The 24,237-nt window shown below is 40.1% G+C and overlaps 1 protein-coding gene across 6 annotated transcripts in view; it reads right to left on the bottom strand.

Annotated features, from left to right (window-relative positions):
- LIMCH1 (LIM and calponin homology domains 1) overlaps nucleotides 1-24,237 on the bottom strand; it is a 183,539-nt gene that overhangs the window by 77,248 nt on the left and 82,054 nt on the right. For all 6 annotated transcript variants that reach the window (XM_048302791.1, XM_048302795.1, XM_048302792.1 and 3 more), the window contains one exon: nucleotides 21,659-21,728. In XM_048302791.1, the coding sequence (XP_048158748.1) occupies nucleotides 21,659-21,728 (70 nt within the window). The remainder of the gene's footprint in view (nucleotides 1-21,658; nucleotides 21,729-24,237) is intronic.

Raw genomic sequence — 24,237 nt, 5'->3', positions numbered from 1 at the left:
TGAAGGTGAAGGTGGAGGGAGGGAATGAGGAAGGGGGGAAAAGATAACACACTGCTCACTTGTAACTTTTTTTTTTAAACAGCGTGTTATAAATATGAAAAAATGTTCACCATATAGCATTAAGTCATTTTCCTCATGCACAAAGTGGAGCACAAAACCCTGAACCCTGTAAAAAAACCCCCAGAAATTGGCAGTTGAGTAGGACAGACACCCTGGAAAGCCACCGCAAATTCACACAGTAGCACTGCCAACACACGACATAGTTCAAGCTAGCGAGAATTAAATATTCACAGCAGGCAAATTCTCTCCATAGGATCTGCTGATCAGATGCAATGGCAAACAGCTTGAATTTGGCCCACTTCCATTCCTTTCATCCGCCACAATACATACAAAACAGTCTCACTGTATTCGCACTGCAAATCAGTCCTACAGCTTATCACTGTGGAGCCATCGTTTGTCAGATGTGCTACAGCATGGCCCGGACGAGATATTCAGATAAACTTGGGGAAAATAAAAGCAAGCCAAGCTGTATGTCTGCACAGAACACTGAATAAAATGCCAAATACATGCCACTTCGGCAAGCTGGAGATATTATTAGCTGCCAGTAGCACTGCTGTTTTGCAGGACAGCTGCAAACAAACAGGTGGCCCTTTTCATTTCTGGAATGCTGATATTTTCCCTGCTCCAGAATAAATTAGAACATCTCTAAAATAAAAAATTAAAAACAAAAAAGAAAATTTCCAAACTGCTTTTCTGAGCCATTTCCAATAGACTCTAAAAAGCCTTTTGTTTTCTCTCAACATTTCTTCCTAATTCCCTTATTTTTCCATTTTATGTAAGTAATTAGTGGTCATAATTTACCTCTATAAAAGCAGTGGGTCTTGCCTGATTCACAGGTTCATAGAAATACTGAAATATTCAGTTCAAGTCCACGAGGAAAAAACTTCTATAAGAAAGTCTGGGAACTCTTCATATATATATATATATATATATATATGTGTGTGTGTGTGTACATACATATATATATATACATATATATATGTACATACATATATATACATATATATGTACATACATATATATACGTATATACATACATGCATACATACGAGTATGTATATATGTGTTACTATTTCTCCAATATATTTTTGTGTGTATGTTTAACTACATACATATGTTTAACAATATATATATGTGTTTGTGTGTGTGTGTTTTACCATTCATCCAATATGATTTACTGTATATATACAACAAAACTACGCAAAAGGTTGTTTTCCGTGGCAGACTCCAAATCAGTAGATTTGGAAGGAAATGGATCATAGTTAGGACACATTCACTTAGAAGCTGAGGATGGTTAACCTCCAGGAGAGGAAGGCTGACAGCACACCAGAACTGAAGGCACCCCCCAGAACAGCAAGGGGAGACCGGGCTGCTTACACCCCAAAAGGATTCCGGCACACAATAGCCTCACCCACGAAAATTAAACGCTAGTGGGGAAAAAAAAAAAACCAGAAAGAGATGGTCCCTGGGAACAGGGAGGGGAAGCAGGACTTACCAGCCCGTCAGCCGGACCGATGCTCGCCTCCGCAGGGCCGCGACCCCGCGGCGGAGCGGCAGCGGGGCCGGCGGGAGCCGCAGCCGCCGGACTCCACCCACTGCGCTGCCCCGCAGCCGGCCGGGCTCCGGCGGGGCACGGCACGCGAGGAGAGGGAGCACCGGGCGCGGATCGTGCGAGCCGCCAAGGCAAGAGGTACTTGCCACCGCGATGACCAGATTGAGCCAGGAGGACTAGGGCACACCGGGCGGGCACGGCACTGCCCGGCTCCACAGGTAGAGCCTTCCAGCGTGCCCCTGAGAAGCTGGTGAAGGCTGCCTTTGCCAAGAAAGCCCAGCTTTTTTCTGCTTCGTTTTGGGCAGTCAAGAAGGAAAAGATATATCTCCTCCAGTAACAGCCATGCTTTCTTGTCAAAAAGACAAAAAAACACCTTTAAAATGGTGTGGAGAAATAAGCCAGTTGGTACCATTCAGCTACACAAAACACACCAGAAACCCCAAACATGGCTCTAAGTGACCTTCAGGTAATATCTAAGTCTGGTGAAGATAAAATCATAGAATCATAAAATCATCACGGTTGGAAGAGACCTTTAAGATCCTCCAGTCCAACCATCCACCCAGCACTGCCCCTGTAACCCCTAAACCACATCACCCAGTGCCAGATCCAAGTGCCTCTTGAACACCTCCAGGGATGTGACTCCACCACATCCATGGGCAACCTATTCCAATGCCTCATCATCCTACAGTGATTTTTTTTTTTTCTGATCCCCAATCTGAATCTCCCCTGTCTCACGTTAAAGTTATTTCCTTTAGTCCTCTCACTGTAGACACAGCAGAAGAGATCAGCCCCCACCTCACTACAACCTCTTTTCAGGTACTTGTAGAGAGCAATGAGGTCCACCCTCAGCCTCCTCCTCTCCAGGCTAAACACCCTTTGGGTGTCTCAGTACCTGACCTCAAAGACAACTTGGCTGGTAGTGCCCAGGTGCTTAGATCCTGCTGCTCCCAACCAGGCTCACTAGGGCAAAAACCTGCAAGTGCCTAGAACAAGAAGATAGTGCACAACTTTGATGCTACTATTGATTGTATAAAAACTTTGATTGTATAAAAACTTATCTTTTTTCAATAATGTGAATGGAAGCTGGGCAAAAGAGAAAACGTGAGCAAGAGCAGACTTCAACTCAACAGGCAAAAGCAAACCACTGGAGGGTGGGAGGGGTGCACACAGCAGGAGCACAAGGCTAACCCCATGACTTCACTAGTTAAGTAGATCTTGATATTACTCCTTGCTACATCAGGTCATTATCCCTGAAGGCACAAATAAAACATTTAAACAAATGGGGGCCCAGTCAACATCCATGTCTTTGGGGGAGAGAGCAGATGATGATCAGATGATGCAAACTCCCTCAGATTTGCCAAACCCAAGATACACCCCAAGATGGCTTTGCTTACAGCACTCAAAACAGAACATAGGCAGACAGGGAAAAAAACCCAAAACATTTCCAGGCTATTCACTGGCTCTGGTGCTGATGAAATCACAGCCAGCTGTCAACCAGATGTTAGTCACCAGGTCTTGAGGAGGGGGTGCCTATCTGATGCCATATTCTATGGTAACAGCCATCTATGGCCAAGGAAGGATAACATTTCCTTTCCATCCCTTCTCTGCAGCTCACTCTCTCAGCTTTGTAGTACCAGATGATAGCACTTGGTTTGTGAGGGATTTGGTCTCAGTTTTATGACTTCTCCTTTCACCTTTTTTTTTTTTTTTTTTTTTTTTTTTTTATGAATAAAGCTCACAATGAGCAGGGTTAAAAACCAGCTCTCATACAGTGAATTGTATCCAAGCACTCCTAGAAGCCACTGGGAATTCACCTTGCAAATCCAGAGCCAGATGGGTAAAAACACAAAACCAGAAAAAAAGTAAGGCATGGCTCTTGTGAGGGAAAGGAATGTTATTTATCTCACTCTGCCTTCTTGGTGGGGCTATGAAGTGGATCAATACAAGAGTTATGCCAGAGTGGGTTGGGGGAAGAGCTACAAAAGAGACAAGAATGAAAGAAATATCACAATATGATGCTCTGAGGACAACCTCAGCTCCCATCTGTGGCAGCTACTTCTTATCCATCCTGCTGGCAATAGTTTTGCTGTCTGTCTGAAGGAGAGGAAGAAAGGTCCTGAAGACAAATTTGACCTTTATTTGCACTCACATTATGAGTGCAGGAGTATGACTAACCTAAACACAGATTTCAAGGGTTTCAACCCTGAAACCACAGCTAGTGCCACAATGGTTCCCTCTGGACATCTTCTGGGGAAACTGGACACTTTCCTTTCTCAGCACATCCCTGCAGCTGCTGTCCCCACAAATGAGCTCTACAGCAAAATATAAAAATGGGCAAGAAATTCACAACTAAGGACAACATGCTGTCTCCTAAGTTTGGCTTATTTGTGTGTTATTATCCAGACCCAATGAATGTTAAGGAAAGTACAGGGTCTGACTATGGCTTCAGAAGAACTCAAAAGACAGCCATCCCAAACAAACTGCTTAAAGAAAACAAAAATACAAAAACTTTAAATCTAGAGTTGTTAAGTCATAAGAACCACTACATCAGATATTGTGAAAACAAAATTTAAGTGAAGGAGACCACCAAAGAAACTAACCTGAGCATTAAATAGGGGAAAGTAATTTTTTTTGCTAGACATAGTGTTAAAAGCTTATCACTCTGCATAAAAATTTAAAAAAAAACCAAACAAACACAGATAAATAAAGTTGAGTTACCTCATGAGCAATATACCCAAAAGGCACAGCCCTAGGGTGGTTCAAAGGAACACCATGAATAGCTTAATCTCCAACACAAGTCCTTCATGAGTTATTTATAGTCATCAATTAAACCAAGCAGTACTGAATAAACCTGTGTCTTTCCAGACTGGTGTCAGGGCAATTGTGTGTTAAGCCATGGCACAACAGATACCTTTTAAAAACTATTTATGTGTTCCTGCTAAGAGGGGTACTTTGGTGGTAAAGATGATTACGTATGCAAAGCAAATTTATGTGCTAAGATTTATCCCATGTTTTCCTTAATTATACTAGCAGGTCTACAGAAGATAATACCTTTTTTTCACATAACCTGCCTTATTTTCTCTGCCTGAAGAGTCCAAGCTTCATGGGATCCCTTTGAGCACATTTGATATCCCAGGGCACTGACACCCAATGCCTGCTTTCTATATTTTGACTTGACTGTAGAGAAAATAACCTCGTTTTCCAGGAAGAGCAGTGTTGACTATTCAAGGGACCCAGCTCCAGGAAACCATCAGATTCAACCTGCAAAATAACCTTTGGGATGGAGTGGGTCTTGCAGAGAAGAAAATGAGGAAAAACTGCGCATCACAAGGCTGTCCACCTGAAAAGGTGTGTCTGAGTGTATTATTAATTAATTAATTTACCAGCATTGTCTATTATAAGCCAGTACAGGTAACACAAAGCATAATCAGTGCATCGGCATACAGCTTCAGAGATTACTATCTGAAAAAATGCTTCTCAACCTGTGATCACTACTGACTGCTTTTATTTGTCTCTGTCACTACATCCAAAGCAGAGGACAAGGACAGAAAAATAAAGGAACCAGAAATGAGCAATAGTGAGAATTATGCATAATGCTTTTCTGATACACAAGAACCTGAAACAAAACTGTGTTGGAGGTATAGCCTCAATTCTTACCTTCCCCACGTAATTTATCAGCTGTCTTCCCATTCAGGCACAGAAGCAGATTTTATCACAGTTGTATAATCCCCCAAAATACAAGATTTTAATGAAAATATGTGCATGATGAACATAATCTGAGGTTTTGTGACCTCCAGCTGTATTGAACCAGCTGAGCATTCAGTGCCAGAGAACAGCTGAAATTTTCTGAAGTTTATTTTTAAGGTTTGAAACTGTAAAGGTACAAAAGAAATTGGTACCTAAAATTAAAATCAGCATGACATCAAACTTCTAAAACTGAATGTATGACCACCACCTGGCAGCCTCATAACACTTTTTCTAATTGCAGTAACTACTCACTTCTAGCATGACTTCACTTTCTTGCCCCTTTTCTTTTATATGGTATTTTCCCTTTTGCTTTGTATATTAAGTAAAGCTGTCTTCCATTTAAAGCCAGAAAATTGTAACACTTGTCAATAGTCAGACTTCTCTCAGTAGACAGCAATCCACTACAGGGATCAGGACACTGTGCATCCCGAGCTGTTGGAGGGCCTCTTCACCCCTCTGTCCAAGTACAACTGCTTTAGGTGGGCTTCAAAAGATGCAAGAAAGCTGCTTGTGGGGGCTGGGGGCCTGGCAGTAGCTGTTAAAATCAGACCAAATCTCTATCCCCCAAGGCAAACAGCAAAATAGTGGAACCGCCAAGGAGGACTCATTCCTGCTCAGTTCGTGACCTCTGCAAAAAAAAGCAACAAATTCCACTTCTCCTTTCAAACTAAACATCTACTCTTTATTGCCAAGGAATATGTTTTAATAATCTGTGCTGTTCAAGGTTTGATAAACACCAGAAATCTTTTTGCTGCTGTTACATGATACCTGACATACATTTTCCCCCCACTCACAACTTTGCATTTTCATGCCAACATTACATAAAACATACTGGACTTCTTTAATGCACAGGTTGGGGTCTCCTTGAAAACACTTCTAAAAGAAGTTGTTCAAGTCCAAAAACCACCTTTTTTTTTTTAATTGGCTATTTCTACTGAATGAAGTTCCAGCACATTCCCCATGAAAAACCTACCTTATTGCTTTTACTTTCACTAAAAATAAATTGAAAGCTTTCATATTTAGGTGTCTAGAACTACTCTGGTGAGGAAAAGGAAGGGGAAGAAAATGAATAATTTTCAACTTTCTGCAAGTGAATTTTAGAGACAATCAAATTATCTGTGCAAAAATATGCTAAGTAAATCAGTGCCCATTTGTGATTTTGACCACATAAAGTATAACAGCTTGAATTATTGAATACCCCAATACTATATCCATGTATCTGTTGTTTCTTTCCCAGATTTGAAAACATACATTAGGTGTCTAGACGGCATGGCCATAATTGTCAGTGATCTTGAATATCTCCAGCTTTGGTGGGGTTTTTTATGGCATATATTCATGGCAAGATGAGCTACCCAATAGTCTGGCAGAGATTTCTTTTCCATTCCTTTTCAACCATCAGTCTCTAGATATAATTCAAGAAACAGCATGACTATTCCTGAAGCTATTGTAGCTGCAAACCTAGATTGACTACGCAGAATAGCTTACTTAAATTACTTAAATTTCTACTCTTCATCAAGTCTATACTGGTCATGCAAGCATGCCTTTGAAGAGCCATTTAGACATCAGGATTCGTGGATTACATCTTGATACTACTGTAATTTGCAGTTGTGAAGACTAAGCTTTCAGAAGGAATAAAGCATAGGACAATAATACACTATACTTAAGAAGCAGAATTTCCTTAAATTAATTGAATAAAATCAATGATTAAAGCAAGGGAGAAAGAACAGAACACTTCTTTAATATGGTGCATTCCTGTTGCAAAGCTTTTTCCCAGCTCTTTTGCAATGTCTTGGGTCTGGTTCCTCTGGACAGCAGAACAGAGGACAAGAAAGGATCTCTCCTCCTACAGGACTGATACCCCTGTTGTCCAGTTTTCTTCAACATATTAGAGGTGTACTACCACAACACCCTCTCTCCTCTCAGAATACACAAAGCAACAAGGGGAGGAAGATGAGTTCATCACATGGATCACACCAGGTCTTTAGAAACAGGAGCTAAGCAGTGAAGATGGCAGAAATAGCTTGTCTTATTTGTTGGTGAAGGGAACAGAAAAGGAAAAAAAATCAGCTATCACTGATAATTTATTCTTAAAACTTCAGTTAATACCCTACCTTCTGTCCTTGCCAGACTTAAGATAAACTTTTGTTTGTTAGAGGAAAAGAGCCAACCATGCTTATAGCTCAGCTTACCTAGGCATAACCAGTGGCTCCTGCTCACAACAGTCACAAATAAGGCCAGCAGAGATGTTCATGTACCATCAAATAACAAGCTTCCAACTCCTCACCTGATACTTCCGAAAACTGTTTCAATTTAAAGCCACATAAAAAAACTTAGTAAAAAACTTAGCTAATGAGACTGTAGAAAAGAAAAATGCTAAATTTAAATATGATTCTTTCCTTTCCTCAGCAAAGAGGCAGGGCTCAGAGTTGATCAGAGAGAGGTATATCTAGATAGCAGAACCAGTGGAGTCCGGGAAGATTATTAGGCCAGGCTCCAGCACCAATAAGAAGCTCCCAGCAAATTAGCTGATTTAAAGCACTGCAGAGTCCCAGTCCCCAGCCAGCTCACGTCTCCAAACCACTCCCATAGGCGCAGATTTCTGGAGAATGCAAAAGTTACACATGGCTACCCCAAATCAGCTCAAGGCTGGCAGGACTTACTGGCTTTGGCAAGCACCTCTACACTGCCCTTCCTAGCAACTGGGGAATACATTCATCAGACACAGGACTGCCTTGCTTGAGTGCACTGACCCAGCTGACGCTCAGCACTGTGCTGAAGCCAATCAACCCTTATATCTGGAGACACTAAGAGCTACTTGGGGTTTATAAGGTCAACAGATGTAGCCCCATCCAAATACAGGGGCTACAGAGCTATGCAACCACTGTAGGTGATGCAGGACCACTGCCCAAACTGCAGCACAGGAGCCCACCCACCCAGGAGGCACCAGACCCTGGTCACAGATGCCCTGCATGCCCTTTGTGTACATGCCAGACCAGCCCAGAGCTGCACAGGGGCTTCAGCATGCCTGTGACTGCAGAGACCATGCTGTGCTGGACTGCTAAGCTGATCTCATGCCTTTGGGCCATTTGCCCCCAAATGGGAAAGGCACTGGCATAAAGCCGCTCTTCTGCAAGAGCGGATGTGGCTGTCCTGAGCAAGGGTGAGAGATGTCAAACCCAAGTAGGCTGTTCAGTCAGTTGCCACACCCACACCACAGAGGTTATCCAGGGTTCTGCATTCTCTGGCATATCCTAAACTCCACCTTCCATTATCCTGAATAGAGTAGTTGACTGTTTTTCCTCTTATTTACTTCCCATCCTCAGTCTGGCTTTTTTTTTTTCTCTAACTTGCAAAGTTATACAAGACAAGAATATTTCTATGCTGCTTTAAAAAGAGAATAAATTATATTGGAAGCTGTGATGGAGAATACTGACCACAATCTTTGAAGTTCTTGGTGTGTAATTTGCTTACATAACAGTTTGTATTAAGGTTTAAGTGCTGGATTTCTAGTATTGCTCATCAAATTTCAGCCAAATGAAAAAGAATAAGCAAGCTGAACTACTCTTGGGAAGATAAACTATCTGCAAGAATTTTTGATGCAAGTGTGAGATCACCAAGAACTCTTAGTTCTTAAGAAAATATGTAAAGGTCTGGAATTCAAGGAGTTTCAGTTCTCCAGGATCATATTTTAGAAAGTAAATTTTAATCAGGATTGGGTGGCTCAAGAGATTGGGTAATAGTATTTAAAAAGCAAGAGATAAATCTCTGATCAATCAGAGGGTAAGGACTAAAGAGCATTTAAGGTCTCAAACACCCCTGGGAACTAGCCAACTTAGTCTAATACTGTGGGTGCTGACTCTCAGCAGATTTTGGATTTTCTCACGCACAGTCCTCATGCTTATGAGTAGCCTCCTCTAAATTTCATTAGAACTATTCCATCATCCTCCCCAAAATTCTGTGTTAGTTGTGCCTTTGAAATGCCAATGGCAGATAGATACCGAGTTTGCTGATAACACGTGCTGACAAATACCTTGTTTCTCTCTGTCCCTTTAACTGCATCTATGTGTTGTTTCTTAATTACAAACTCCTGAAGGCAGAGACTTGAGGTGCCATATAGCATAACACGGAAGAGGAGATTCATATCAGCAAGTTGATACCAAACGGATTTTGGTCAGTGCTGACTGTATCATTCAAAGATCTGAGATGCACAAAAATGGAGCCCAGGCATGTCTGAAGATCCAGCTCCTAAACTCCCTTCAAACTAATCATACTATTGGATTGAATTTTGCCCTTTGGGTTGTTTCAGACAGAATGAAGAATAAGGAAAAACTGGTGCAATATTGCTGAAGATAAAGCATCACCCATTCAAAAACAATTCTGCTAATACCTTGCTTACTCAAATTGTTGCAGGACTGCAGCAGTTATCCAAGAGGATGTAATTATCTTGCTTCTTTCTTGTCTAAAATTCTAGCCCACTGACATATCAGATTCCATCCAGTCACTATTCAGCAGTGTAAAAATAAAATACAGGCATGTACACTAAGGGGGAAGATCAATCTAGCCTGACTTCTCAAAAAATACAGAGCAAAACAAAACCCAGCCTCCTGAGACAATCTTTATGCCATGTTACGTTTTTATGTAAGTCTGTCACTAAACACTGACTATAGTTACAAATTTTATGTGTTCTTTTGGCCCACAACATTTATTTATGTACTTATTTCTCTTTACTTCTTTAGAGGCTTTTGGAAGAGCTCTGACAGCACTCCATGGGAACCATTCTGTTTTATTTATCAGTTTGCAACTAGTTTTGCCAATGACTGATGCGATTCCTGCATTTGTTCATAATTTATTTCCTGAAATATCAGAAAATACATTGTTTCCAATATATAGTATCAAGCCTGTAGTAGTAATAATTTTAATTTTAAAAATTAATTTTTTAAAATCTGCTTATATTTTTTTTTAAGAGAAACAAGCAGTACAGTAGAACAGTGTATATGTGTTTGGTCCATGTGGCACTCTCAGAACATTTCAAGTTTTCCTTCTCATGCAGTTGCTATAGTTTGAGAAGCAACTACTATCTGACCTCCTTAGGGGTAACAGGAGAAACTTAATGAAAGAAAACATCCAGGAATTGTACAAAAATAAAGGGGTTTTTTCTGCTTCTGCATATGTCAAGTGAAAGTTGCATGAAATATTTTTCTAGATCAAAAGCTGGGAGATTTTATTAGCTGGTGCTACTCACCTGTGCAGACAGTCTTCTGGCACAATTTTCACAACTTGTTTACAGTATCACCTCAGTTATCTAGAACTTCGTGTTATCCCCACAAGGGTCAAATTCCTGACATGTATTAATTACACTGAAAATTGCCCTGGATTACTTGAAACCTCAAATAACTGAAGCTATCCACTCTCCTCCCTTTTAAATAACAGAGGACATACTGTATAGTGGTGCTAATACTTTGTAGCTGATCCCTGTAACTCCAGAAATTAATACATAAACGTCACACTTCTTATCTAGCAAGTCTGCCAGCTTTGGTCTGAAAACCAGGCTTGAGAGGCAGAGAGCACTTATAGCATGGTCCTAGTCACTGCTGTGGGCTGAGGGACAGGAGGAGATAGGAAGGACAGGAAGGTTAAAACCAAAAAACCACTGACCAGCATTCCTGATCCATGCACTGCTGGCCAAGGAAACAGACCTGCTTCACAGTTCAGCTCTCTTAGTTGCCAAAATGACCTTGGATCCCTCCTGTAGTTAGCCAAAGACTGGGTGCTGCCTGCACGGTAAGCCTATGTCCCACTGACACCTGAGCTTTTACAGTTGTGGCTATTGTGCTGCATCTTCTTGTGCCCATCACCAGCAAGTCAGGCCTGCAGCTTCCCCCTGAAGGCACTCACCAAGCAGTTTCACAGGAACCTCTATAATTGCATTATATCAGGGCTTGACTGCAGAGAGGACAGTGCAAGGACCTACTGACAACTCAGGTAATTTAGCCAACAGCAGGCATTACCTAATGCTGTTGCTAGGCAGGAGTGGTAAAGTTAGGATTGGTTTTGGAAAAAACAGCAAGCCTCTTTCCAACCAAACTAGAAATGGTATTAAAGGACAACAGCAACGAGGCAGCTTTCATTAAGAAAAGGTATGAGAAATATCCAGGAACACGTGGTAACACCCATAGGATTTGTTGGCTGTGCAACCAAGCTACACAGCACCCAACCAACCCAACAGTTATAAAAGGCAAGCAGCAAGAGCATCAGCAGCCCAGCCTATCAGTTTAAGGCCTGAAATTTGTTGCTCCACAACAGGTGCAAGGGTGAGAGTCGCAATCTGGCACTCAGTCCAACATGCCTCCCAACACACCAATACAACTTTGCAACATATTAAGTCAAGTAATATCTCTCTAGCAGTAAAAGGAGACCAAATAATACCAACACTATGACTAAAATGAAAAGAAAGGGGAAGGGGGGAAAGCATCATGTTTACCATTGGCCTTATGGGGTAACACATGTTTGGTTCTAAATTGTGCATGAGAACTACTACAATTCAAAGCACAAAAGCCGAGGTAATGGAATAGCACAACAGAATGGACTGAAAAAAGCTGAGCTGAACTCAGTACACACTTGGATGCATACACACATTTAGCAAGTTCAATGCTCTCCCCTTATTGAAAACGCTGAAAAGAAAACTCCCTTTCACACATCATGCAGTAATAAATCAGTGTGCACTATTGCCCCAAAGAAAAACAGACATTCGCCATCTAAGTAATGGTGCTTCCCACATGAAGATGAGGAGGCAGACACAAACAAATACATGGCAATAGTGAGGACTTTAACAGAAGGACACCACTCCGAAGAGCTGAGGATTACCTCTGTATTGCAATATTAATTTTCTAGACCATTAGTTATATTGCTTGTCCACAAATGAATGTGCAATTCTCCTACTAAGCTGTGGAGCAGATTTTCACATGATAGCACAAGGTTTTTCAGCCTTCAAAACGTTAATAGTTAATGGTTTTGATGTCCCTCAGTCAGATAGTTCAGCCTATCACTGTATTTTCCACAAGGAATTAACTAAGCTGTTTCCGCTGCAGCATTAATTTTAACAGGTTTACAATAGTATCATTAGACCTCTGGACATTTAAGAGGAAATGCATTACAATTGGAAAGTACCATGCCAAACAGGAAGCAAGTGGCTTTAATCCAGGAGCACTGAGGAATGCAGAGACAAGGAGAATTCAGTGTCAGGTATTTCAGCCTCTATGAACTCTTGACCACAGCACCAGACTACAGAATTTTACTGCGCTTTTAAACTAAAGAAATCACTGTACACGGATCTTTAAGGCACCAGTTTTCCATTAGTTTGCCTTTTTGCTTGTTTGCTTTAAGTCAGGGAAACAACTGCAATGTGATCTTTGGAGCGAGACATGTTCCATCATCTGCATTCAGCACGTAGGCTCCTGCTAGCAACATGCACATCATCTAAAATAAATCCATTTAAGAGTGCCCGGAAAGGTTTTCAGCATAGAAACAGTGTGAACAGTTGCTAGCAGACATTAACTGCAACAGACTTCACTGAGTTGATTTGCAGCCAGGGAGGGGATTAGAGACAGCATTCTTCTGCCACCATCTTCAGCCCAAGGGCCGGGGTCACAACAGATTGTTGCGTGCTCTCTTTTCACAAGAGAAGGTCAAGGAAGCTTGAGCTTCCCTGGACCATTTTGAGGTGGCCAATCTGTTGGTCTGACCACACTGTGAAAACTCTTCCTGCTTGCCACCCAAGGACTTCTCGTGTTAAGAGCTTTTGGGAAGCTCCCTTTTCACACTTCCAGTGCTGCGGTTACCTGGTTATCAACATTGATCTAGCTGTTCCCTGCAGCAGAGGCTACATGTCACTGAAAAAGACAGTTGGGGATCAGAGATGGTATTTATAGTGCAGACCTACAGACTCCAACCTGTGAGAAGCTTTCCAGAATTAGGGAGTGAGAATACTACTAAGTATAATTTTAAACACAGACAACCTTTAAACCAAGGCTTTAAGGTTGAGACTTTCCCGGGTTCCTGTGTCCCTTGCTTTTCGCCAATACCTTAAGGAGTGCATCTAAGTTTAAACTCTGTAGCTGCAGTTTCAGAACTATTTTAAACTGATGGAATGACGCCTCTTTTTGGTGAGCCTCCTCCTTCCCTCCTGCCTGCATTTCTGTTCATGCTGTAAGATGAAGGGAACTTTTTAGCCAAATCAGTTGCCCACTCCAGCTAGTATGAGGGCCAGTGCTGTCATTTGTGGGAAAGCCAAATTCAGGCTAGCTGAAAGTAACCATAACATCAGGTTTGCTAAGGACAAAAGCTGATACTTAGCTTCAAGACATGGATAGTTGTAGCTCTGCATATTTTATTTGTGTTGGCCTAAACGCTGGCAGTATACCAGCTCAGTGCTTCTTTTCATATCCTCATTGCAAACTAATCAATTTTGCAACAGAAGATACACAAAAATTGCAGATGCCTGGATACAACTGCAACAGTGCCACATCCCACGGGACACAGGCGACACATTCACAGACTCAGGGCATCCAACTCCTTCACTGAAAACTCCTGAAGATGGTACACGTCTCCAGAGCACGTGGTATTTGCCCAACTATTAAGAGAAGTCACAAGCTTCAACAGTGGGATTTGTTTTGAAGAGTATAAATCATTGCTCAGGAGGCTCTTTGTTTCTAGCACAGCAGCTGAAGGAAGACACTGATCCTTCATTCAGTGCAAATTTAAGCTATGTGGCAAATGGCATTTTGTTTCTTAAACTATTATTTTTTTATACTTACAGATACTTAGAGATTATTCTTCAAAAGTTTGCAATTTCTGAAATACTCACTCAACTCAGTGTCATTAAACCAATGTAATGCAAGTTACGGCTGACCTTGCAGAAGGACTCTAGCATCTGAAAGCAAATCTAACAATTATTCCAGTGGGCAACCTACATTTTTCATGGGTAAAAAATGAGCTCCTCCTGGAAGCCAGCTGCCCTCCCCAACCCAAGGAAAGACTCTGTCATTTATAGTAAAGGTTAATGCCATGATAAGGGCAAGTTTACACTTCAGCTGCCTAGCATTATTGCTTCAGCAGTAGCAATGCTTTTCTTTTTGCTGTTTTCAAATGTTATCCCTGGAACCCTTCAGTTTATTAAACTTTGCATGCAAAAAAATAAAAAGCAAACAATCATTACAATATTTTATAAATAACATCTTTGAGAAGTCACTTGACAGCCCTAAACAGGTAGACTCTGTTTTTAATCAAACACTTTTTTCTAAAGTATGCTAAGGCTGGGCAAGAAAAATGGGTCATCATACAGCAAAAAAACATTCAGAAACAGATATCCTCTGCATTGACCATCCTCTATTGGTTTTAACACAGAAAAGGTTCCCCTTGCCTCCAAATTTGCATATTAACATTCTAAATTATTCAATATGAATAAAGCTAATTATAAACCTACTGATTAAATTCACAGTTGTTGGGAGGCCAGTCTAAAATGAGACTGTGAATGACACAGGAATGCTTGTGATATTTTTGTAACTGTTATTTATTATTTGTATTAAAATACTGTTTAGGAGTCCTGGCCATGGAGCAGGACTCATGGGGTGAGGTGTTAGACAAAAACAGACTAGCAGATGATCCTTGCCACAAAGAGCTTACATGTATTATTAGCATTTGGCCAAACCGAGTCCTGACATTCTCAGCAGCACATGTCAGCAGGCTCAGGGCACAGCTTAAGCTGACTGTGAAAATGCTGCACACCTTTGAATCCTAACCAGTCTAGTTTGGGAAGAGGTCTCAACAACATGACAAAGTTTGCATACGTGCACAGGAGCCATAGATCACAGCTATCCTTCACATGTGCCCTGCAAACATTTACCCATCTTGGCTGGGGCTGTTCTGACCCAACAAGGAAATTGTTCAGGGCACGCGGGGCACTAAATGAGAGACTTCAGCTTACAACAAGGGACAAACTCCTGGACACTGGCAGAAAAGGACAGTATCCTTAGCATGACAAGGAGTGGTCCCAGCCAACAAACAGTTTAGCTTATTGAGTGCGCTGTAAGCACTCCAGCCAAGGAAGCATCAAGAAGAAGGGACTTTAGGGCCAGCAGTGAGGTTGGTCTGCCAAAGTCCTGGCTGAGTTCTGGCTGGGGCCAATGGTGCAGGAAGCACACAAAAATCGCTGAGGGATCAAATGGGCAGTTTGGAAACAAACATGGTTCTTCCCTTCAGGTTTCACCTCCAGCCATCATAAACACAACAATGCAGCTGGTAGCTGAGGAAAGAAGTGATTGCTCATGGATATTAGGGACAACTTATGAGCCATACAGATGGTAAACATGAAGACTAATAGGAGTTGGCTGAACTCACATCTCTGAGAGTGTGTATTACAGCTAAATGAAGCTCAGACCATCACAAGCAAATAAATAAGGTGGGGTCATTTACATCCCCTTGTTTTGTTGGTTCATTTTTCTATAGTTCATGCCTTTTATTAATTTCCTATTATTTCAGCCCCTCTTGCATGCATACATCAGATTATAGTACAACTTGGAAGCCTTACAGGCTTGGAAGGCAACACAGGCTAAACCCAAGTGCAGCAGTGGAATATGTCTCCAGCACATTTGCTGTCAGATCAATGATTAGTTTCCAGCATCAAATGTTTGACAGTTTTGGAACCAAACCTAACACACCAGAGTAAGCACACCCATTTCAATCACTAAAATACTAAATGAGATGCCAGCATTGTATTTTGCATTTGTATTACTAGTTTAAATGGCAGGAAAGCAGTGCTTTCTGGACAGCATTTCTATGGTTAATTAGAAGCAACAAAAACCTTCAATTCAGTTTAAAAAAGAAAAACAGCTGAATTTCCATATAAAGTTTTAGGTTTTATTTGTTTGCATCTCATTTTGCCCCCAATACCGCTTTCTCTGTGCTTCCTGCCAAATTTGAACTGATGGCTGTTTTCCTCTTCTGCAATGAATTAACTACAGCTTCACTGCAGATTGTTCCACACAGACTGTTTACAAACAATGTGGTTAAGAAACACCTGTGAGTTTGCTTTTATATTCTTTGTGCAACTTAGAAATGTTTATTAATACAACATACCACTAAATTCATTAAACAGGAATTTTATAAGGTAACTCTGTCCAGCTCGGGTGACACCCAAACAAATAGGCAGGAAAACCTAAATGAAAAATCAATTTGAAGGCAGTCTAGAAAGCTAGGGGAGTAAAAAACCCAAACAACACAAAGCACACAAGGTTACAATAATAACCATTAATTTTTTTTTAAGGATACTCTTGCTTTAGTGAAGAGATTCCTTATATATTACAGTATGTGATGAGCCAAAGCACACAGTGCTGCTCTGAACCACTGGCCAGACCCTAAATATTGCACTAGTCAAACATTCAGATTTCGGAACTGAAAGCAGGCACAAGAGATGTAGAGAAACCAATTACTATTTAGCAAGGAAGATCCACAGAAAACATGGCAGAATGTTTGCACTGTATTTTGCTATGCTGTTGACACTTTGTTTTCCGTCAACATTCACAAAAATGCTTTTCGAATGTGAGTGCCAAGAACTTACTGTTTTTAGACAGGCAGGAAATTTTGCTTCAGTTTACTTCACATGCACCACAACTTACCCAGCAAGACTTTTTTATGAATACAATTGTGCTGGGAAACGAGTATGTTCAGCAGAGAATAGTAGTGCAAAACAAGGAAACAGAAATTATATTATGAATTTACATATTACAATAGCAGCAGGCTCTTTCCAGAAAGTACTAGAATTAAAGGGAGAGTGACAAATTTAAAAGAAAAAACAAGAACATAAACTTTTAAGAAAAAAAATAGCAACAAGGAGGTATGAATGAAAAGAGTGATAAAAATAATGCACATCTGTTAAATTTCTGTGTATTTCTCTATCTTTGCTAATTATTTTTAACTGTGTGAAACACACTATACTTTATTTGAGTCTTGTAATTTTGAGGTTCATACCTGCATGAAGAAACGAGATCTCATTTGATGAATTTAGTTAGTAGCACAAACCCCTGAAAGCTAACATAATGACGACTTTTCCTTGAAATAACATATAAGATAGAAAAACCCCAAATCTACAATTTGTGCAATATTACAGCATAAGAACAAACTACCAGCACCAGCTGGAACAGACAGTAGCTGTTCTTAATAAGGGTAATAGCAAGTTCTCAGAGAGTCCTTTGCCAAAAGAAACTTCCTGGGAAAATAATGAGAGTAAAAACCCCAGCCTTGCTTTCTTACCAAGCTTTCTCAAGCAGCCCATTACGGTTCTGTTCATCTTGGTACAATAACCATGCAACCAGGTGACTTCTGCAGAGCTATTTTTTCCAGTGCTAAATCATACATATGTCACAAAGTTAAGGACCATAAACAAACTTAAAACTGGATGCCACAGTAAACAGATTTTTATTCAGTAGTGCTGAAACATGAGCCAAGATTCAAGCTAAAGTTCATCTCTCCATCTTTGTCTTGACTACTTCCTAGTATTATATGTGAGAATCGTTCACACAGCCTCTGAAGTAAGTGTCTCAGCTCCTGTGGGGATTGTTCTAGGAACTGAAGTAATGCTATAAACTCCCCTAAACCCTGTCAAACAAAAGATAAGGCAGAAACCTTTCCTTTTCTCCCAGAGTGACATTATTCAGGGACAGGAAGCAAAAGCTGGAATTTTTTTAAGGGAAAAAGAAAGTCAATATACAGTGGTTAGCATTATAGAGCAAAGCTTATCTGTGGTGATGCTGGTAAATCTTTATAGAATAGATAATAAGGTATTGCAAATAGTAGAAACCTCAAAAATTAGTTGTATTCACTATGAATGTCATACAAAATGAAAGAAACCAACAGTAACTCACTGAAAAAATTGATGGTTTTGTAAAAATCACTTAATTATATTCATTGTACTTTAATACATCTTTGTAAATCTTCTGCAGCTCCAGATGGTTTTTTAATTAATAACTCAGGCAAAATACTTCTCCAGCCTTCTACAATTAAATACACAAAATGATGATGCTGGAAAGCTGACAGTCTTAAAAAAAAGATGCTCAGTATCAATTTCTCACATGAGAAAATTTCTTCTAGCAACAACGATTTTAATAAAGCGTGTTACTCCTACCTAGGCCTAACATGTTCTTCGAATGTTTTGTGAATTTGCTTTTTGGTGGGAGCATTAGCTTTCAGGATTAATGAATACTGAACAAGAATGAGAAAACATTTCATCAAATTTAATACTCTAAGCATGAATACCAAACCAGTGGTCCTACATTTTCTTTCATTAAAGCAATGTATCATTTCTGCTGTGATAACAGAAGCAGTCGGCACTTCTGGAGATCAAAGCAAATTACAAACAAGCCTGCCAAGCTGAACATATGTAATTCTATATGTAATGCTGCATACAATCCACATCCTGACTTAGACTTGCAACTAGACAAAGATCATCTTTGTGTATTTATATGGCCTGTGCTTAGTATGGTGGTGTTCAGATCCTTGAGTTCTTACTTAACACCACAGCACTATAACCAATAAATTTTATTTAAATGTTTGGTGTTCTGGTATACAAGATCTGCAAATAAACTATTCCCTCTTAAACTATATGAGCAAGTCATTGGTGAGAATTTCAGAGTAACTGCAGAGTCATCTAGTTTTAAATGCCAGGAAAAGTTTGAAGAATTCAGTCTGTCAACAGACAAGTTATACAGAATACTTCACAGAAATGTTGTGAGAAGGCACTCAAACATGAGATATAGGCAAAATTTTTACACCTGATGATACTCCCAAGTGAATACCTCAGCATGTGGCTGATATGGGCTTCAAGTTCACTGTTACTTTCCTTCAATAAAGGACACTTCTTAGTTCTGACCATAATAAAGAAGAAAAACAGACTATCATCTGGAGAATTAGACTCAAGTCGACATTTTGTAAAGCTACATAGTATATGACTGTTTGTGTCTCCGGAGGTTAAAGATGAAACAAATGGCACTTTGAATACTCTCCAATTACTCATAAGTTTTAGCTCCTACTGTGTAAAAAAGAAAACATACTTATTGTCTCTCCTAGTGAAATAAATGCTTATTCTATCAGCTACAGGAAAGAAATTAATTCTGTTACAATAATTAGGTTACCCTTTTTAGGCAGAAGCAGTATCTAGGAGTTAAAAGCACATATCTCATGCAAGGCAGAAAAGGTACTGAAGCTTTCACAGTATTTCTACTTGTACTTGAGGAAATCACACTCACTGGGGTGAAGTAATTGGAAAGAAGTAACTATTTAGTATGTCAAGCCAACCAAAACTAAGATAATAAAGAAAAACTGGCAATTAATAAAGGAATGTCTCTCACATATGGTCAGCTACCTAGGAGGTATAACTACTTCTGGACCATAGTGTCAATATTTTAATTTTTTTTTCAGACACATAGGCATGGTACAACTGAAAAGGAAAGGATACACCCTCTGCTCAAACATACCCCTGATGGCTGTACTTTTAAATAATACACCATAAATAAACAGACTAGATAGAACACTTGATCATTTAAATTCACATGCAATCCTTAAAACAGCCACTTACACACCACTGTAACTAAAAATGGCAACAAAAGTCAGCAGGTATGGAACCAAACATCTTGGAAAGCAAGGGGAAATTTTGATAGATTGTTTTGTTTGGAGCAATTTATTCACAGAAGAGTAGATTAAAACATCCATTAGTAATGTTCAAGAACTCAGAAACAGTGAACTTTTAAAATAGCCTAATTATTTATTAGGAAAAGATTTAAAGAAGTAGTTACTAAAGTTAATCAGAGGACACAGGTACAGGTAATAAAAAGACTTTACAACACAAAAAAGATCTGCTGTATCATTAGTAGCCTGAAAACTGCTTTTCATAATGCTTTGAAGACACACATCTTGCAAGAGAGATTTATCTCAAGGAATGAGAAAAATACACACACATAATGACTTTTTTCTATGTCCTTCCCACTACAACCACCTTACCATTGGGATTTTACATATGAATAAGGAAAGAAACCAATGTAATTCAATATCATCTTCTTAAAACAGTCATAACAAAAATTGAGTCTTTCCTGAAAGCAAGCCAAGGAAAAGAAAACTGCACTACTGGTACTTTTTGCAGTTGTTTATATCAAATATTCCTTTCAAGAAGGAGTGCAAAGGAATAAAACTAGATGGATTTTAGAGGCAAAAGAAAGGCACACAAGGAATGTTTAAAGAAAGGGTTGTGGGGATCAAAAATTTGATTCTAAACCCAGGCAGTATTCATGAAGAAATATCTACAGGTCGAAAGACCCAGCCTCAAAGGCTATGTAACATTACAGAACCAATTTAACAGCAAATGTAACATGGTTTCTGATACACTGAAACATCTTAATGCTGTTTATACAAAGGAATGTTAACTTCAGCTATCAACATAATAAGTAATATGTTCTGAATCTTGCATAACTAAGCTAAAATGTGACCAGTGCCAGAACACAAAGGAGTCATGTATATATGGTGAGTCTAAATCAAGGATGGCCACCTTCCACATGATCAAGGACCTTTTTATTCCAAATTACAACGGCAGGTAAAATCAATACAGCCATACTTGTATGTGGCTAATCCTGTTAGAGCCAACATCCACTCACACCCCCACCTTCTGCCCCAACAGCAAGCACAGGACTGTGCCACCACTTGAGGTGACCCCCTGAGCACCCAGGGCTCTTGACAGCCCATGAGCTGTCAACACATCCTCTGCGGTCTTCCTTGCTTACAACAGAGTATGGCCAACTTTTGCTCTGCCCTTAAAGTCAACATGAAACAGTTCCCTAGACAGTCCCACAATGAATGTTATCTGCAGACTGTGGTATTTTGGGGAAAGGGAAATTGAGACAAAATATACAAGTACAGTTTTCTTCCTTTCCAAAAACTGTTTTCTTGTGGTGATGGCTTCTAATGCATGCATTCCAGTTTTTCTAAAGCTAGTGCCACAACTGGAAGGTGATATATAACCAAGAAGATCATCTTCCTCTAAAAATACACCCTGCCACTTGAATACTGCCTACTTCTGGAAAAAAAAGACTGAAAGGTCTTAAGGTGACTACACAGAGCATTCAGATTTCAGAGGCACTGTCTGAGTTCACCAGGCCAGAAGAGTTCAAATTACAAAAATAATTGCTATCTCAATCACATAGTCAATGTCAAGGTGCAAAGAGCAGCACTGAAATATTTTCCTCCATTTGATATACTCACCAAACCTGCAATGGGGGTCGGTAGTCTATTGATCTTTTTTACCAATCCCGGCTTTATTGCATTCAGCAACCTGTTAGGAGAAAGGAGTATTTTATGAGTTGTAAGTCACAAAACCTGAATGATGAAACCCTTTTCCCCAGCACATAAGGATTTCAGTGTGGCTGGAAAAGAAGAATCTCCCCTTTCTCCCTTCTGAAAACACACATGGACACCCACATTTCATCACTGAAATGAAGAAAGACTAGGATGAATATCGACGGCACAGTAACTCAACAATATTTATTTTATATTCTAAATTGATCTAGACCACATCAGTGACCCAGACAGATTCTGGGTGAATTTTGTCACATTAGTCTGCCTTCCCTGTGTCCAGGTAGATCATGCCTGGAAGAGCCTGAGAGCAGAAACCCAGAAGGCATCTGGTCTGGCAGTTTCTGCACTGCAGGAAAGTGAGAAAAGATGTACATTTTATGGGTGGCCTGTCTATTTTTCTTCATCTTGACTTGAAATTAAATGCCATCCTTGCATATATTGTGTAGAATGGAGGGCCCCATAAATCATAAATGAGAGAAGACAAATAAAAAGGGATTTAAAAAAAACCCCATCTCATCATGAAAAAACACCATTAAGCCAGTGATACCACAGTTGAACACTGTTCAGTGTCCAAGGATTAGCAACCCCCCAAATCCAAGTTCCTCACCACCCATGAGCATGCTATGAGATGTGCTGACATGGCTCATTGTTAGAATACACAAAAAAATGACCAAGCCTCTAAAAGTGGGGAATTTTAATTATAAAATCCTGTTGCAACAAACACTGTGTCTTCACCACCCTTCCCCCAAGAGAAAAGCATCATGCCTTTCATCCAAAGAAAAATTCAACCAGTTCCATTCATTTGGAAGAAAATCATCAGGTCGAGACATGGACTTAAAATTCAACATCTTTGAAGAGAAACAAAGATGTCTGCTTAAATTTAGAACTCCGAAAATTAGAATAGCCACTATGGAAGACAGAAACCTCATTTTGGGCTGACAGGGTCTCCATTCAAGAGCAGACTCCTCTGGCAGCTTACTATGGTGTGTACACTTACATATTTAATATTTGAGAGGGCTAGCTGAGAAGTTTACCAAACTAAAAGAATACTCCTTTCAACTAAAAGCTAACAGTCTGGGATAGTTTCTACCTCCCTGCTTCTGAGCTAGGATAACAGGTGGTGTGCCACTGCTCAAAGCTCCACCAAGAACCATAGTGGCACATTATTTGCTGCTTGATTCTTTACGACTGTGGCAGTTTGCATGACGGAGTTCATCCCTCCTGGAGTGAACACCTGGCTTTATGAACATTGAAATGATCACTTTTCCTCACCTCTTTCCCTTTGTGTCTCCCTGAAACAGTATATAGGTAGGGTCTCTGTGATCACTTGGAGAACAGCGGAGCAGACTGGGAGATGCTATTCTCAGTTTTCTATGACCATAGTTAGTAAGGCTTCTGTTCCACTTGTCCTAAACTGTACTCATGCTATTACGTTCTTGAAGTTCCCACATCTCCAACACCATCATGTATTGGGAGTAGCGACAAAACCAGTATGAATGATACTTCTGGGAGTTGGGGGTATTTTTTAAATATTCTTGAAGTTAAAAACTCTGTAACCCAAGCTCATACAGACTGCTGTACTATTCCTCCCTTCTGCTTAAGGTAGAATCTAACAGTAATGTCCTAAAAACAAATGAATTAATATACTTTTATTTACAAAAAAATCACTTTTCCCTATTAGATGAAGAGAATGCCAAGACAAGAACTGCGTATCTTCTAGAACCATTATTTTACTTCACAGATGGAAAAAAAAAATTACTTTTTTTCCCCCCCAAAAGATACTATGGTACTTTTTAACCTCACACAGCAGCAACCTTGTAAAACTACTATTTTCCATTTAGCTGCTACACCAGGCAAGTTAAGATTCCACCCCCCTCCCCCCCCCCCCCGAGGACTTCTTTCCAAATACTGGAGCTCTCTTGTGACTTCAATCCTCAGTCGGCCTATTCTGTCTCAGGAAAAAAGAGAATATATTAGCTAAAGCATCTCATTTTCTTTATTACTCAAATGTGAATACATCAGGCACCATAACCAATATTGCAGGTGCAGATTAAAAATCACAGACAATAATAGAAGGCAAAATAAAGAGTTCTTAATGGAAACCTCAAATGCCAAAACCTATTCTAAACAAATCTTCAAAATGGCTTGTACAGACTTCCCTGTGAAATATGGGAGCAGGATAAATTGAGAGGAAGGAAAGGAGTAGGAAACAAACAACATTTTAGGTCACCGTTTGGAGGCTGAGGAGAGAGGAAATGGGATGGGGGCAAGATGGAAAACCCTGAGGAAGAAATTAAAATGATTATTAAAATGTTTGTCTCCTGTTGGAAACATTTCTAAGCAGTCTGGCACCAAACCCCCCAGGACTTGCTTGCTGCAGAACATGTCAAAGGGAGGTTTCTTCCAGAGCAGACTGTCTGCTTCTGAATTATTGCCTCATCTAGAGCAACAATCCAGATGCCAAAACACTGAGTGGTTTAAGCTTG

The sequence above is a fragment of the Corvus hawaiiensis genome, chromosome 5 (genome assembly GCF_020740725.1).
Source record: "Corvus hawaiiensis isolate bCorHaw1 chromosome 5, bCorHaw1.pri.cur, whole genome shotgun sequence".
Taxonomy (NCBI): domain Eukaryota; kingdom Metazoa; phylum Chordata; class Aves; order Passeriformes; family Corvidae; genus Corvus; species Corvus hawaiiensis.
This window is presented reverse-complemented; position numbering and strand designations above follow the sequence as displayed.